The sequence below is a fragment of the Myxocyprinus asiaticus genome, chromosome 10 (assembly GCF_019703515.2).
Source record: "Myxocyprinus asiaticus isolate MX2 ecotype Aquarium Trade chromosome 10, UBuf_Myxa_2, whole genome shotgun sequence".
Classification (NCBI taxonomy): Eukaryota; Metazoa; Chordata; class Actinopteri; order Cypriniformes; family Catostomidae; genus Myxocyprinus; species Myxocyprinus asiaticus.
Genome location: NC_059353.1, coordinates 46157375 through 46175090, shown reverse-complemented (window position 1 = coordinate 46175090; position 17716 = coordinate 46157375). Strand labels below are relative to the sequence as shown.

Below are 17716 nucleotides of genomic sequence, written 5' to 3'. Positions count from 1 at the left end.
TTCTGTTTGCTGTCTGGGTTAGGATCTGTCTTTGGTGGCTGTGTCACCAGCACACGCTCAGCTTCGTTAATATCTGGGGCAGAGAAATTTAGCTGTGGCATTGAAGATGATTTACATAGGCAGAGGAAAATTGTATTGCTCATTGTATTGCTAGTTGCTCGTTCATAGCTCAGGAGAATTACTAAAGTTTATGTTTATGTTTAGCTTAAGAATGACCATACTGGGATCTTTTTTGTAGGAGAAGCAAGAGACTTCAGCAAAAGTCTCCATTTGCTCTCCATTTAATCTCATTACCGTCTAGTAGAAACAACTGAGACAATACAGACAGTACATTACATGCATACATTACATTCTGACCTACAGGCAGAAACAAAAATCAGCTAAACCTGTAGTAAAGACTATAAAAAGTTGGAACAATGAAGCAGAGCTGGAACTACAAGCCTGCTTTGCACTGATTTGAGTGTTTTTGAAGCTGCAGACACCAATCTGGACGAGCTCACAGATACTGTGACATCATATATCTGTTTCTGTGAGGATATGTGTATTCCTACTGGGACTTATTTAAAGTTCAACAATGACAAACCATGGTTTACAGTGAAACTCAGGCAGCTTTGTCAGGCCAAAGAGGATGCTTACAGAAGTGGGGATAAAATCTTGTACAATCAGGCCAGAAACACACTGACAAAAGAGAATAGAATGGCTAAAAGAAGCTACTCTGAGAAGCTGAAAAACAAGTTTTCAGCTAACGACCCTGCATCAGTGTAGAGAGGCCTGAAAGACATTACTAACTACAAGACACCATCCCCCAACAGTGTAGGGAATCAATAACTGGCTGACGACCTGAATGTGTTTTACTGTAGATTTGAAAAGCCCAGTCTCACACCCCACACCCGCTCTGACTTTCACTTCACACAAACATCAACACCTCCTGCAACCACCCTCCTCCCCCCTCGTGCTACTCAACCTGCACTTAAGATCTGTGAAAAATATGTGTGCCGGGTATTCCGGAAACAAAAGACAAGGAAAGCACAGGGCCCAGATGGTGTTTCACCCACTTGTCTAAAATCCTGTGCTGACCAGCTGGCCCCCATCTTCACACAGATCTTCAACAGATCACTGGAGCAGTGTGAAGTTCCCTGCTGCTTCAAACACTCTACCATCATCCCTGTCCCAAAGAAACCCAAAACCACAGGAATTAATGACTACAAACCAGTCACTCTGACATCTGTGGTCATGAAGTCATTTGAGAGACTGGTGCCCACATTAAGGACATCACTGGACCCTTTCTGGACCCCCTTCAATTTGCTTATTGAGCAAACAGGTCTGTGGATGATGCAGTCAACATGGGATTGCATCATATCCTGCAACATCTGGACAGACGAGGACATATGCAAGGATCTTTTTTGAGGACATCAGTTCGGCTTTCAACACTATCATCCCAGCTATTCTCTGGACTAAATTAAACCAATTTTCTGTTCCCACCTCTGTCTGTCAGTGGATTACCAGCTTTCTGACGGACAGGCAGCAGTTAGTGAGACTGGGTAAATTCACTTCTGGCACCTGTACGATCAGCACTGGTGCCCCCCAGGGATGTGTGCTCTCCCCACTACTCTTCTCCCTGTACACAAATTACTGCACCGCCAAGGACCCCTCTGTCAAGCTGCTGAAGTTTGCAGATGACACTACTGCCATCAGCTTCATCCAGGATGACGATGAGTCTGCATACAGAAGGGAGGTTGAAAAGCTGGCTGTCTGGTGCAGTCAAAACAACCTTGAGCTGAACACGCTCAAAACAGTGGACTTTAGGAGGAACGCCTCAACATTGGCCCCACTCACCATTGTGAACAGCACTGTGGCAGCAGTGGAGTCATTCAGGTTCCTGGGCTCTACCATCTCACAGGACCTGAAGTGGGAGACCCACATTGACTCAAGCAGAGGCCCACAAGGCCCAGCAGAGGTTGTACTTCCTTCACCAGTTGAGGAAGTTCAACCTGCCACAGGCGCTGCTGATACAGTTCTACTCAGTAGTGATTGAGTCTGTCCTCTGCGCTTCAATAACTGTCTGGTTTGGTTCATCTATGAAATCAGACATCAGAATACTACAAAGGACAGTTCAGACTGCTGAGCGGATTATTGGTTGCCCCCAGCCCTCACTTCAAGAACTGTACACTTCCAGAGTGAGGAAATGTGCTGGAAAAATCACTCTGGACGCCACTACCTCTTTGAACTGTTGCCTTCTGGCCGGTGCTACAGAGCACTGAGCACCAGGAGCAGGCACAAGAACAGTTTTTTTTCCCTCAGGCTATCATTTCATGAACAGTTAAAACTTCCCCACTGAGCAATAATTATGTGCAATACACAGCTTAGTCTATTTATATTTATCCAACATATCATACCTCATCTGCCATTACATTCCCTTGCACCATCTGCATATAACAGATTTGTATTTGTCTTATTGTGTATTTCTATATATACTTATATTTTCTATTCACTTTTTATTTTTATTCTATTTTTTTCTATTTTTTCTGTCTTGTATTGTTTGTGCAGTGGATGCTTCTGTCACCAAGACAAATTCCTTGTATGTCCTTTATTGCATACTTGGCAATAAAGCTCATTCTGATTCTGATTAAAGAGAACCTCATTGAGAGTTTAACAAAACAGACATCCTTACCCTTAACCAACACCTATACTTAACCGATAGTGTTTTAAAATGCAGAAGCAAAATTAAAAGCACATTTTCTGAAGCAACCATGTCTATACGTGTCACTTCTATGTCTCTGTCGTGTCACGTGTCAGCTTGAGTTCTTGTCTGGTTTTGAACCGAGTCCAAAGTCCAACGCTCTATGAGGTGCACTACCGTGCAAGCAAATCATATAGGAATAAGTGTACATACACTGATCAGCCACAACATTAAAACCACCTGCCTAATATCATGTAGATCCCCCTCGTGCCACCAAAACAGCTCTGACCCATCGAGGCATGGACTCCACAAGACCTCTGAAGGTGTCCTGTGGTATCTGGCACCAAGACGTTAAGTTGCGAGGTTGATCCTCCATGGATCGGATTTGTTGGTCACACATCCCGTAGATGCTCAATCAAATTGAGATCTGGGGAATTTGGAGGCCAAGTCAACACCTTGAACTCTTTGTCATGCTCTTCAAAACATTCCTGAACAATTTTTGCAGTGTGGCAGGGTGCATTATCCTGCTGAAGAGGCCTCTGCCATCAGGGAATACCGTTGCCATGAAGGGGTGTACGTGGTCTGCAACAATCTTTAGGTGGGTGGTATGTGTCAAAGTAACATCCACATGAATGCTAGGACCCAAGGTTTCCCAGCAGAACATTGCCCAGAGCATCACACTGCCTCAGCCGGACTGCCTTCTTCCCATGATGCATCCTTCTGCCATCTCTTCTCTTCCCCAGGTAAATGATGCACATGCACCCGGCCGTCCACGTGATCTAAAAGAAAACGTGATTCATCAGACCAGGCCACCATCTTCCATTGCTCCATGGTCCAGTTCTGATGGTCACGTGCCCATTGTAGGCACTTTCGGCGGTGGACTGGGGTCTGCATGGGCACTCTGACCGGTCTGTGGCTACGCAGCACCATACGCAGCAAGCTGCGATGCACTGTGTGTTCTGACACCTTTCTATCATGGCCAGCATTACGTTTTTCAGCAATTTGTGCTACAGTAGCTCTTCTGTGGGATCGGACCAGACGGGCTAACCTTCGCACCCACCCGCATCAATGAGCCTTGGGCGCCCATGACCCTGTCGCCAGTTCACCGGTTGTCCTTCCTTGGACCACTTTTGGTAGGTACTAATCACTGCATACCAGGAACATCCCACAAGACCTGCCGTTTTGGAGATGCTCTGACCCAGTTGTCTAGCCAGCACAATTTGGCCCTTGTCAAAGTCGCTCAGATCCTTACGCTTGCCCATTCTTCCTGCTTCCAACACATGAAATTCAAGAACTGACTGTTCACTTGCTGCCTAATATATCCCACCCCTTGACAGGTGCCATTGTAATGAGATAATAAATGTTATTCACTTCACCTGTCAGTGGTTTTAATGTTGTGGTTGATCAGTGTATGTAGGTAGGTCTGTAATACAAGTGTTAAAATGTATAATTTTTCAAAAGATGCGTTACAGTAAAAGTGTGTGGATATCATAACATAGCAGGGTCTGAGTAATAGAGAGAAAAATACGTGTTTACAAAGTTATAATCAGCCACTGATGTCATGATTTGTGTGAAAGTGAATAAAATACACAGTTGTTGTAGCACCTCTAGTGTTCATTTCACCTGGAAACTGCAGGAAATTGTACCTGAAGACACGAATAACAAGTTTTGCAAAAATGTATATAGAGTCACGTTTTCACTATGAGACCAGTTTGGATATGGCCAAGTGTGATCATTAAACAGCAGAAGGATGTCATTTAATAAAATAATATGCAGTCTGCACGTGCAGCAAGCTTCTGAATGAACGAGAAGTGTTGCTGCTCTGAGATCTTATCTCCCGATTGTTGCAAGTATTTCAGTATTTCATTGGAATGCAAACTACCACACAGGAGGAACTCAAAGCGCCATCAAAAATAAAAGTTCCTCCAAAGTGAAAGCTCTGTTTAACTGGATGCGTGAAATTGAAGAAATTACGACAGAAAAATATTACTATTGTATAAAAAAATTTAATATTCAAAGTAATAGCAATGTTACTAATAATAACTAAATGTAATTTATTATTACATTTAAGCAATATCACAAAAACAAGTGTGCTGAATGCCAGCACACTGTGATTCAGCCGTAGCAGCCCTGTGCTACAGGTAATCAGATTTTTTTTCATTAATGTTTTCATTTATACTTTGAAGCTCTGTTGTGCAGCATTTTATTTGACCAAAACAAATTGCAATTTTTTTGGTAAAAATTATTATTTTATTTGATTAAAGATATTTATTTATTTGATTAAACACTTTTGATGGGTTAGGGTTAGGGTTGAGGGATGACATTTAATTATAATAAATAAAAATAAAACTCTGGACAATAAATAAAACATGGAATCCAGAAACATTAAAATTGAAAATGCAGAAGTTGCAACTACAAGACTTTATGCAGTTCTTTTAATCAGTCCTTTTCTGTGTGATTTCATCAGTAATGGGAGGCTATTTATTTGTTGCCAAAGTATCGATTTAGTATTGATACCGAAGTTCCAGGGCTGGTATCGTACCGACGGCAAAATTTTGGTATCAGAGCAACCCTAGTATCAACTTTTGTTTTAGATGATTCTCATCTAATATTCCTGAGGAGATATACATATGGAATTAATCGAGTCAGTTGTTTGTACAGTAACAGTATGGAGCTATAAAATGAATGTAAATAGCATAGCTCAAATTATAACCATAATTTGGTCTGAAGAATTTGAGAAATGTTTAAGTTCACAATGACTATGACTTCTGATTGCATAATTTTGGCTTCTTGGCAAAAGTGAACCATTGTTGAGTTCTCTTCTGAAACTCTTGAGGAGACACATGTGAGATTACTGGAGACTTTTGATCAGAAGAAGCATGAGACTTCTCCATTTGCTCTCCATTTAATGTCATTGGTGTCTAGGAGAAATAACAGGTATTAAAGATATCTTTTTCAAGATTTTTCCCTTCTAGGAACCCAGAGAAAAATTTATTCATTATTGATTGCAGACTTTCGAGTCTTGGCAAATGTGAGCACAGTTTGAGACATTATTGAGATCTCTTCTGAAACTCGAGATGAGTCATGTGTTTTCCACATCTGAGATGCGGCAGTCTCCATTTGCTCTCTCATTGCTCTCTAGGAGAAACAATTGATATATTTAAAGAGATCTATTCTTTTCCCTACATTCCTATGGGGATGCTTGACTGCGGGAGCAAGGACACACGGTCCACTGAAGCGAGAGGAGTTTGAGATGAGAACGAGAAAATCTGATCGTGGGGGAGGTGAGAGAGGGAGGAGGTGAAAGATGTGAAGGAAAGTTAGAATGAAGAGAGAGCGGGAGCGGGAGAAAGAGAGAGGGAGAGGAGGGGCTAAAGTGGAGAATACCGAAGGAGCGCAATGGGGAGAAATAAAGAGGCTCTTAGTCACATCCCCCTCTCTCCTGCGGAGCTCAGCTACATGACCCCAAAAAAAGAGAGAGAGAGCGAGAGAGACAGAGTGAGGGAGGGGGCCTGGAATAAGAGAAAGGAAAGGAGGATAGCAGAGGCAGTTGATGCAAGCTCTCCTCAGCGTCATTCCTCATGGATCTACAGAGCATTGTGGAACCGTGTGGAATAGTTTGGTATCTTGTGCGGGATCCAGAGAAGAGCAAGCTGTCATTGTGAATTAAGGATGCCCTCCGTGTCTCTCAGTCTTCCTGCCGCGTTGGCCGGCCGTGCACGTACCTGGGTCTGCCTGTCCTGCATGTTCTGGGTAAGTCCAATTGTCTGGGATGGGTGGGTTCATTTACCAGGAAAAATTTATTAATTAGATCAGGGCTGGAGCAAAGGATCCTTGTATAGTGGACCATGTCTCTTAAAATGTGTTTTTTGTTTGACCAAGGTTAATGTTTTGATAGGTGTAGCCTGTTGATTGACTGTTTGCTCTGTGGTAAGTTATCAATGAATAGTTAAAGCAAAAAGGACAATTTTGTCAATGTTTACTCGCCCTTGGGTCGTTTTGACCTTGAACTATTTTCTTCTGTAAAACACATAAGGAGATGTTAAGCAGAATGTCCGAGCTGCTCTTTGTCATGCAATGTAAGTGGATGGTGTTTATAAGGTCAAGCTCCAAAAAGCACAATAATTTTATAGAAAAGTAGTAAATATGACTAATGTGCTATATTCCAAGTGTTCTGAAGACATACGGTATATCTGACCAAAATGAATGACATTTTTCACTAATACTGTACTCCCCCCTCCACCGTAGCTCTCGAACATGATCACACAGGAACTCGACATGTTGCTGCTGAATGTTCCGGTACCCTGACCAGGGCTGCAGCAGGGAATTCTGGGCCCCCTGACTGTATATAATCTGGGCCTCTTTCATATTAAGAAATACAGTCTAAAATTTGTTTTGGGCCCCTAGAATTGTTACCACCTTTCGCCCCGTTAGCTACGGCCCTGACCCTGACATCGACCGCATTCTGCTGAGTTACTGGCAAGTGCTATCCCCCATCAGACATCTTTACATCAGTTTAAATGTGTTTATTTTTTCCTGTGGCGCTATGAATAGCACATTGCATGAGCAATCTTCGAGACACTGTTTCTATTCCAATGGAAACCAGGAAATAATTGTGTTCACATATTAAATGATAAGCATGATTTTGAGGTTGCATTTTCCCTCTAAGATTACATTTTTTAACTCCATTGACTATTAGGGTTAGGGTTAGGGTTTGGGTCAGGACATATGGTTAATGAAATATGCATTCCTCTTGAATATATTACATCATTTACAACTAAAAACAACTCCATTTACAACTAGCTTTTGGTGCCACTTTGTGGACATTTCACTCAGAAACTGGAGCTCACACATATGCCAATACGGTAAACAACACTTCCAGCTTTGGCCACTGGGGGCGGTGCGTTGAATTTCGTTAAGCACAGACCGATTTCAGCTGAAAAAACTTTCGACCTACTGACGCCAAATTCACAGTGAGATCAGTCTGGGCTCTTAAATATAATTTGTGGTTGAGTATATTCAAATTTGCAGTTTCGTGACCGGTCATGTGACATGCGAGAACCAGTGTCGTCAAACATGTTGCAACACATCCAGTGGTGCCATCTTGAAGTTCAACACAAGCACAAATTAGATTTGGAAGCTTATCAGTGAATAACGGCTTACATTTCTCTTAGTTCCTCACACAAAGCTATCGTATGACTTTTGAAGTACACAAGTCATATGGACTGCTTTTTTGTCATTTTTTGAGCTTAGCAGTATAAATCACCATTAACTTTCATTGTATGGAAAAGAACAGCTCGGACTAGCTGCCTAACATCTCATTTTGTGTTACACTAAAGACATCGGGTTTAGTAAATAAGGAAATTTTAATTTTTGGATGAACTTCTGTATATTTTAAACTGTCACTCAGGCAGAGGTCTGAATTGCATGCTGGTTCTGTCTCCTTTTCTTTCTCTCTCTGCCTCTTATCCTGAAGTTTCTGGTCATTCACTCGTTCTGACATCTCTGGTCTCTTAATTAACATTCTGCTTTAGTGGAGTGCAAAAAGATCCGAAATCCCCCTAAAGCTTAGGAGCTTTTTCAATATAGAGAGTGCATTTAAATTTTAAGTTCACCTCATTTAGTTCCAAACCCATATGCTGATATTTTTTCCCTGAACACAATAGAAGAACTTATCTACTTTTCATTTATGTCCTTTTGGGAGTTTAACAGACTTGGTCACTATGAACTGTAATTGTATGCAAAGGAGCTTAAAAATGTAAAAATTCATAAAAAAAAATTCTCCTTTTGTGTTTCATGGAGAAAAAAAAAAGCATACCAGTTTGGAACGACATGAGGGTAAGTAAAATATAGAATTTTTATTTTTGGGTGAACTACCATATTCCTTGAAGTTGTGTTAGTACTGGCACTGGTGGAATGCACTTTGCAGGGATGAAGACTTTGTCTACAGCTGTAGATTTCATCATACAGAGACAGTAGATGTAGGAAACAGGCATTCAAAATGAAGCAGATGTGATTTATTTGCTAGCGGCATCCAACAAGAAATCCCTGAGCCAAACTCTGAACTTGGCATGAGTCAAGTACCTGCAGAGGAGAGAAGACACTGTGAATGGACAGAGACCTGATCTGTACTGATACTGTGTCAGCAGGACAAAATAGAAGGAACAGAAAAAGAGTAAGCAACGTTAAATTCTTAAAAGCCTGAATTGCACTTCCTCCAAACTTTGAATTATAAATGAACCGTCTGAGACGTTTTAGGCTAGCCGGGCTGGACAGTCTCTGGGTTGTACATTTCCTTGGAAGTACCTTGAAATGAAGGTATTTGAGTAAGTAACACATCGACGTGAAATGCTGTTTTCAACTTACTTTACTTATTTCCGTATTTCTGTGTGAAACAGGATTTCCCACAAGAAAATTGTATGGTGGGACTTGATTGCATTGAATTTGGAATTGACTGGTTCATGAAATGTGGGTGTGACATACCAGAATAGAGCCAGGTGGTTGGAGGTGAGTGGTTGAAATAGAGGTGTTCATAACATTAGGCCAAAATTTTGATAAAAGATCATGAAGGCAAACATTTTCTGGAGTAATGAATCATGCACATTAAGACCAGAGGCGTATATTAAGTAAGCAGGGTCAGTTTTGATTTCATGTCGACTTTAAACCATGTTTGACGTTGGCTGAACATAGGCTTTGTTTTTATTTACAGCACGTCTAGGAAATTAAATCGTTAATATTTTGCACTCATGTTGAGTGTGGCTCTTAACAGAGACCTCAGAGACAAGATAATGCTTACACTCCAGCTCTCTGTCAATCAGCAAATGCAAATATTGGCACACCTTGAGCTGTCTGAGAGATCAAAGAGCTTAGTGCAATGATTATTGTCCATTAACACTCACCAGATCAATCAAGAGCAAACATGTGGCCCTGTACAATGTAGAAGTGAACTTGCTCTCACTGAATATAGCACCTCCTTTTTTATATACTAATGAACCGCTATACATTACTCTCTATGCATTACGGTCTCGAGTAAACCACCTTTGATTTTACCTGACAAATGAGTCTCTGGTCTTTCAAGTCACTCAGTGTATGATTTAAAATGCCTACATTTCTCAGCATTGTTGGCTTTTGAATTCAACTGTAATGACCTCATTCTCTACATGCTCTTCATCTCTGTATCAAAGCTGCATATGAGGGGCCCTTAAAATGTTGGCAAATTCAAAATTAGAACATCTGGTTTGCCGTCATAATAGATCAGTTGCGGTGATTCATCTGTGCAGTTGTTCTACTATGCACAGACATGCAGCGTGCACATTTCGAAAAGAGATCGTGCATGTTTTCTGGGTTTGTGTGTGCGTTAGAGCTGGGCGATTTATTGAATGCTCATGTTTTGTTTGTGATCACTTTGGAGGCTATATGAAATTATGCAACAACGTGAATATCACACCAATTTTATTGAGCTGCTTATGTTTTTGGCTTTACTCTTTCCTGAAGAGAGTGTCATTTACATACATTTCGCGATCCCACTTTGCCTCGTGATATGTGAGTACAGGAGCGTTAAGACTGGGATGTTTTAATAGCATCTTAGACTTAAACTTTAGTAATAAAAATGTAGTTTGGATTCATATCCATGAATCAGAATTTGGATTTAGAAATGGATAGTTCCAACTGTAAATTCTGATTGGATGAGCTACATTCAACGTCATTGTAAAATGCTGACATATGTACACCAAAGTCTTTTTATCAAGTCAGTTGACTCAGCAACCATCTTTGGAATGCTCTCGGGCAGGTTGGGCAGCTATTTTCCTATGTAAACAAGCGGCATACAAGTGCAGCTCCTATCTACTTGAATGGGGAAAGACTGAAATCTCCAAAATGGTTGGTCAAGATTACGATCAGACAACACTGGTATCATAAATTGTGCTTCTTTGACTCAGATTATGCTAAAAAACTAAATTTTCCCAGCTTGTATAGCTAATGCTCATGCACATTTTCACACTGATTGACAGGCGATGTCTGTATCTAAAAGGTTATTGGCCCTTTTACCTGTTACTTTTACAGTGACTTCCTTTTCTACATCCGTTGACCGTTCCAATTTCTTCCATTCATTTTAAAGAAGTGGCCCGACAAATCCAAACTAATCCAGTAACCTGTGATTTCAGCTTCTTAATGTCATAGCAATCTTCATCTGAATGATCTCGATATTGACTCTTAAATCCCAAGATCGATCTTTTACTCTCTGCGCAGCCTTCTACAATGAGAGGAAATAACTAGCATTTGCTACCAAATTTCGCGCTATGCAACTATAAATTTATATATTTGGCAACTGGCTGGTAAATGTTTAGATTTTACTCATCAGTGATGGTGTAGTATTAGGGATATCATAAAATATCGATAAATTGATTATTGATTGGCACATTGTTTTATCAAAATATTTTTGAGGCATCGATATATTACAATTTGCTAACGTTTAAATTAGAAGCGCAATTCACTCAGTTGGCCTCTGTTTAACAGTCTGGCCTAATTGCATTTGGAGATCACAAGAGGGTGATATAACATTTATTGAAGCCGGTCACTAATCACACACACACACACACACACACACACACACACACACACACACACACACAGGACAAGCTGATGTGCCGCAGAAGATGGCAGTCCAAAATTACGAAGGTTTTTGTACATATACACAATATATCATCCAACGATGGCTAGAGTAAATAATCTTTGTTTTTTGATAATGATTTGGGTTGAATTTGATGGAAAACTTTTTGAGTTGCGCTCCGTGGCACTTCAGAATTTTGATGCTGTCCACTGACGGTGTGTGCGTACCTTTGTAGAAAATAATTGTTTCGAGTTTTCTAATGTGTCATGTCGTCCGCCAGACACGTCTGATGTCACTTTCATTTACCAAAGTTGTGTTGAGAAATATGTTTGAAGAGACCAAGACAATTGTGCAAGCAGCAGCCCTATTTATATCTGAAAAAAATGCCAATATATATCAATAATCATCAGGGAAATGTTCCCATGCGATATTGATGAGTGAAAAAGGCATTGATCCCAAACCTGTGTAGTATTGTGGTGGAGTATTCAGCAGCGAGATCTTTTCACTGCGTGTTGAGAGTAAAAGTTGCTCTGTGTGTGTCCAAAGACACACACAACCCATTTGTCATTGAATAATGTCTATTATAATACCCTTTCTGTTCTTTACAGTCGATCAAAAACAACAAAAAATAAACATTTAAATTAGTGCTGTCAGTCGATTACAATTTTTAATCGCGATTAATCACATTTGTTTTTAATCGCGATTAATTGCAGATTTTAAAAGTGCTGAAATTTGACACTATATATATATACTTATAAGCTAATTTTATACTAAAATGCATTTATTTCCATCTTAGGAAAGAAAACAAAACAATATGTAGCAATACAATGCTTTATTAACATTTTCCAAACAAAGCCTTCCACAATATAAAGACAATGCAATAAAATATCACCAATTCAAGTAACATTAAACATTTCCCAAAGTCTAAGTGGGAGTTTGACTAATTGAAAAAACTAGTCCCCACAAAGTTTGCGTATTCACTGCAATGGGCATTAAATATCTTAAACTCTCATCCTCCACAATATTAATCTGCTGGTTGACTGTGGCTATCCGCTTTGTTACTGAAATCGTGAATCTGCGTTCATGATTCATGTCAGAGTGTCAACGCCAGCGTCGAGTGCCGCTTTGAACTCACCATGAAAAACGCTTGCAAACAAAAATGTCTCATTCTGCATTTTGGTGATAGTTAGATGTGCCTCTGTGGTTATTAAAACGTGCCTTATATAGGCTGAAAAATACTTGATTTCTATCACAAGCCCAATCTGGCCTTGTTTTGTACATCAAATAGTGTTAAGAGGTTCTTTCTCCATTGTTTTTTTCACTGACAGGGGAGCACTGTCAGAGATTCATTTATTTACTGAGATAACAACCTCCATGGCTCTATCATAGTAGAGAGCGTAACAGTCAACTAGAATGTCTATGGGACTGCTGCATTATGCTATTTTATGCTAAGCTTGTAGGCTCAACTTGGTAGAAGTGCTCTGGCGCTGTGGTGTGTGAGTCAGTGTGATGACTCCGGGCGGTCACATTACAAAGGTTCTGCCCTTCACACCAGTGTTTATGCTGTATTAATGGTAAATGCGTTAATTGCAGTTTAAGAAAAATGAACACGTTAAACTTTTTTAATTAATCACATGCATTAACACATTAAATTCTGACAGCTCTGATTTAAATCTAATCAGGCATAGCACGGATGAGATAAAGCCATTCGAGTCTCTCACGTTAACATGCGCTCATTTAACAGACGCTTTTAACATAAATGCCGGTTGTAAAAGTGGCAGTGACAGTTTTTATCTCGTGTTCAACAAATCAAGGTAAATGCTTGTAAATAGTACAAATTATGCAATTAAACAATAAACATGTAATAGAATATCATATTTATTGATTGAATACATGGATTAAAAAAAATAAATAATAATTTAAATGTGACCAAACTTATGAAAAACTAATAAACTAGAATTAGAAAAAATTATATGTTCTTAATGTACCTAGTTAGGAGGTCCCCTGTATAAATAAAAACATTAGCTGGGAGAAAATTTCTTTCATATGTAAGTAAAAGGGACATTTTAACTAAAGTATACCCATATGAATCGATATCGAATCAAAATCGGAATCGAACTGAGAACTGGTGAACCTGGAATCGAATCGGGAAATCTACCAATACCCAGCCCTAACGGTGAGCATTTTCAGTGGATGAAAACACTGTACCAGTGAGGATGAGAGGCATAAACTTGGCAAAATCAATGTTTTTTTTTTTTTTTTTTTTTACTAAAATGGATTAGTGTGGATGTGACCCATGACGAATGAACTAAATTAGAATTGTATCAATTATTCTTATAGATTTCATCAAAAGTTTAGTTTATTCTGATGATAATTTTACTGTTTATTGAACATTGGTTTCCTTTATCACATAGCTGTCACTGCCATTTTATAAAAGAAATAGGCCACTCTAGTCTATGCATCAGATATGTTCAGAAGGCTTTATGAACCATATTCACAGTAGCACCATGTTTAATTTTTGACGGGAATGACAACGAGGCCGTAAGGGATAGACGTTCAGTCTTTTCAAAGGATTGCACTGCTGTTTAAAGCATGTTTTGGATCATTATGCTGAAGAAACATTGAAAAAAATAAATAAATCCAAGAAATTTCAGTAGACAGAAAACGACAGTAGCCTTTGAAAAGACTGAAAATTAGGCTGTGAGGGATAGACTTACATTCATGTCAAAATTCTAATACGGTACTTTTATGAAAAAGGTCTAAAGAAAATATCGCCCAGCCAGTGTGTGCGTGTACTTCAAGTGACATTATTATAGCAGATCACCATGTGGATAGTAAAAGTGTGAGTGACAGGCGGGACAGAGTTCTGCAACCCCCTTGAGTACATTAAAAGGCGTTTAAACCTTCCCTGTTGATTTATGATTTCAGCTTAACTCCAGACCCTTGTACACTTCACTGGGCAGTACTGCTCTGTAATTCCTGCTGTCAATGGGGCTGCTGGTTTCTAGAATGTCTCCAGTTTCCTGATCCCCTGGTTTTCTTATTTCCATAATATCTCACTTTACCCCGTTATTCTGTCATCCGCTCTGATTTACCCCATTTCTCTAAGTCTTTTTCCCTCCCTTTCATGGCCTCTCCTTTAATCCTCATCTCGCTGCATTGCCAGTTTTGCCTTTTTTTTTAGAGCCTGGTTTCTAGTTAGGCTGTTGATGAAACATGTTAATTCAGTGTGATTATTTAAAGAAATAACGTTTTAAAGAAACGTACCCAATTAATATTGTCCAGGACTGTAATAAGGTCTGGGGACATGCTGTACAGACAAACCAAACTAGGGCTTGCTTGACACTAGTGACAGCACAAGATGAGAATGCATTCTTGCATTCAAACATAGCCGTATGGAGCGCAATTCTGAATGCAGGGATCTCGAAACGTGTTTTTCTTAGTTTCAAACTACGTTTAACTTGACACAGCGACCTAAAAAGCTATGTTTATGATATGACACAGCCAAAGTGAGACGCTACAAAAGTGTCCAACTAATGCAGGTGTACATTGACGTGTCCTTAGAAAAGCCCTTATAATAAAAACTGTATGTCTCGGACAGACTGACAAATTCAGTTGCAAAATGAATTGCTGTGGACTGTAGGCCAGTGATTCTGCCGCTCCACTGAACGCTACTCACTGAACATTTTTCATGAAATTCGACAAATCATTATCAAGGGACATACATTTTTGACTTTAGCCTAGATGATGTATTGTGTATGGATATATACCTAGGCTATATACAGTATAAAAAATTAAAGTTGCATGATAAACATTGCCCTTTCTAATCTTTCAGTTGGACAGTTGCTATTTTGAGGTGGATAAAAATATAAATTTCCCTAATTAATCAGACTAAAAAATATATATTTGGAAACTGGCTGGTAAATGTTTAGATTTCACTCACCAATGAATTCATTGTGAAGAATTCAGCAAAGAGATCCTTTCACTGCATTTTGAGAGTAAAAGTTGTTCCGTGTTTGTCCAAAGACGAGATCCACACAACCTAATTTTCCACTGAATAATGTCTCTTTTAATACTCTTTCTGTTCTCTACAGTCATTTGTTTTCATTTAATTCTAATCAGGCATAGCACAGATGAGATAAAGCCATTCAAGTCTCTCTCGTTAACATATGCTAATTTAAAGACACTACAATAATGCTGTTTCCTTTAAGTACCAGTTTTTAGCAAGTGTTCAGCAAATCAATGTAAATACCGGTACCTTGTACAAATTATTCAATTAAACAATAAACATGTAACCAAATATAATATATGCAATATAATATCATATTTATTGATTACATTGATTTGTTTATTTTTAAAAAGCTAAATTGTGATCAAAATTATGAATTAATATTTTCATATTGTACCTAGTTAAAAAGTCCCCTGTATAATTAACAGCATTAGCTGGGAGACAAAAAGACATTATAACTAAAATAATCTCATATGAATTGATATCGAATGGAGTCTAATCAGAATCAAATTGAGAGCTTGTGAATGAAAATCGAATTGGGAAATCTGTATCAACACCCAGCCCTATTGCTATTAAAAACTGTTTTGTTTTCCATTCGCCAACCTGCAAACTCATCAACGTCACGTTTTTTCATTTCGAAGACGTGCAAAAGTCCTGATATGTAACTTTTGTCTGTACGGTGATAAGATTCACTGTTTTGGACTGTCCACTCAACTGTCCCCTGTGGGTTGTCCTACGCATTGACATTTCTTGTCTGCTGTGGGACTGGTTTTAGACTACATGTTTCCTAGCTGAGGAGTTGGGGCATGGCAGAGGTCGCATCAAATGCCTCTTAGGCAGTTCATGTAGTTCATCATCAACTCATTAAAGTCTTGGCGGCATTCGTGAGAGGCCTAATTGGGGAGTTTGGCTAAGTCATGTGGTTTTCATCATTTTAAACTTTACTTGATTATTCTTCATTGGCATTCTTGTTTTGCCTTGATAGGGGGTATTATTTGATGTGAGTTCAGATTGCAGTTAATAAGACATGCTTGTGGTGCTACAACAAGGGAATATCAAATAAACAGAACTGTTTCATGGTCTTTGTTAGTGGAACCAAGTGCTTGGTGGTTTTGAAGAAAATAATTTTTCTCTGGTTGGCCCACTCAGACATTTTATTCTAACAAAGAAAAGCTAGCCTGTATTGTCAAATCAAAGATGTCGGCAAATGTGACTTTTAGCACATTCCAAATAACAGACATGGCATATAAACTCACTGAGCACTTTATTAGGTACACCTGTACACCTACTTAATCATGCAATTATCTAATCAGTCGATTGTGTGGAAGCAGTGCAATGCATGAAATCACGCAGATACGGGTCAGGAGCTTCAGTTAATGTTCACATCAACCATCAGAATGGGGATAAAATGTGATCTCAGTGATTTCGATCGTGGCATGATTGACGGACTGGTGTGATTATTTCTGTTACTGCTGATCTCCTGGGATTTTCATGCAAAACAGTCTCTAGAGTTTACTCAGAATGGTGCCCAAAACAAAAAACATCCAGTGAGCGGCAGTTCTGCGGACAGAAACACCTTGTTTTTTTTTTTTGTGGATTTTTGGACTTTTTCTCCCAATTTGGTATGCCCAATTCCCAATGTGCTTTTAAGTCCTCGTGGTCGCGTAGTGACGAATCTCAGTTGCCTCGTGTCTCGTGACGCGTCTGAGACCATCAATCTGCGCATCTTATCACGTGGCTTATTGAGTGCGTTGCCACATAGTTGCCATAGTGCATGTGGAGGCTTCACGCCATCCACCGCGGCATCCACGCTCAACTCACCACGCGCCCCACCGAGAACGAACCACATTATAGTGACCACGAGGAGGTTACCCCATGTGACTCTACCCTCCCTAGCAACCGGGCCAATTTAGTTGCTTAGGAGACCTGGCTGGAGTCACTCAGCATGCCCTGGGATTCGAACTAGCGAACTCCAGGGGTGGTAGCCAGCGTTCTTTACCACTGAGCTACCCAGGCCCCAAGAAACACCTCGTTGATGAGAGAGGTCAACAGAGAATGGCCAGACTGGTTTGAGCTGTCAGAAAGGCTACGGTAACTCAGATAACACTCTGTACAACTGTAGTGAACAGAAAAGCATCTCAGAATGCACAACATGTCAAACCTTGAGGTGGATGAGCTACAACAGCAGAAGACCACGTCAGGCACTTTATTAGGACCATAGTGTTCCTAATAAAAGTGCTCAGTGAGTGTGTATATATATATTATATTCATGCACACACACGAATATTGTTCCAAACCTTTATTCTTACTTTCTTCTGTGAATATGCGAAACACAGAATGAGATGGTGTTAGGAAGAATGTTAGCTTCAGTCACCATTCACTTTCACTGTATGGAAAAAATATGCAATAAAAGTGAATG

General features: G+C 39.7%; 1 protein-coding gene across 5 annotated transcripts in view; it reads left to right on the top strand.

Moving 5' to 3' along the window:
* LOC127447620 (tensin-1-like) overlaps window positions 1-17716 on the top strand; it is a 363293-nt gene that overhangs the window by 93874 nt on the left and 251703 nt on the right. The window contains exon 1 of one of the 5 annotated variants that reach the window (XM_051709552.1): window positions 6338-6433. The exons of the other annotated variants lie outside the window; for them this stretch is intronic. Within the exon in view, the coding sequence (XP_051565512.1) occupies window positions 6353-6433 (81 nt within the window). The 5' untranslated portion in view covers window positions 6338-6352. Of the gene's footprint in view, window positions 1-6337; window positions 6434-17716 lie in introns of those variants that run through there. 5 annotated transcript variants of the gene reach the window in all.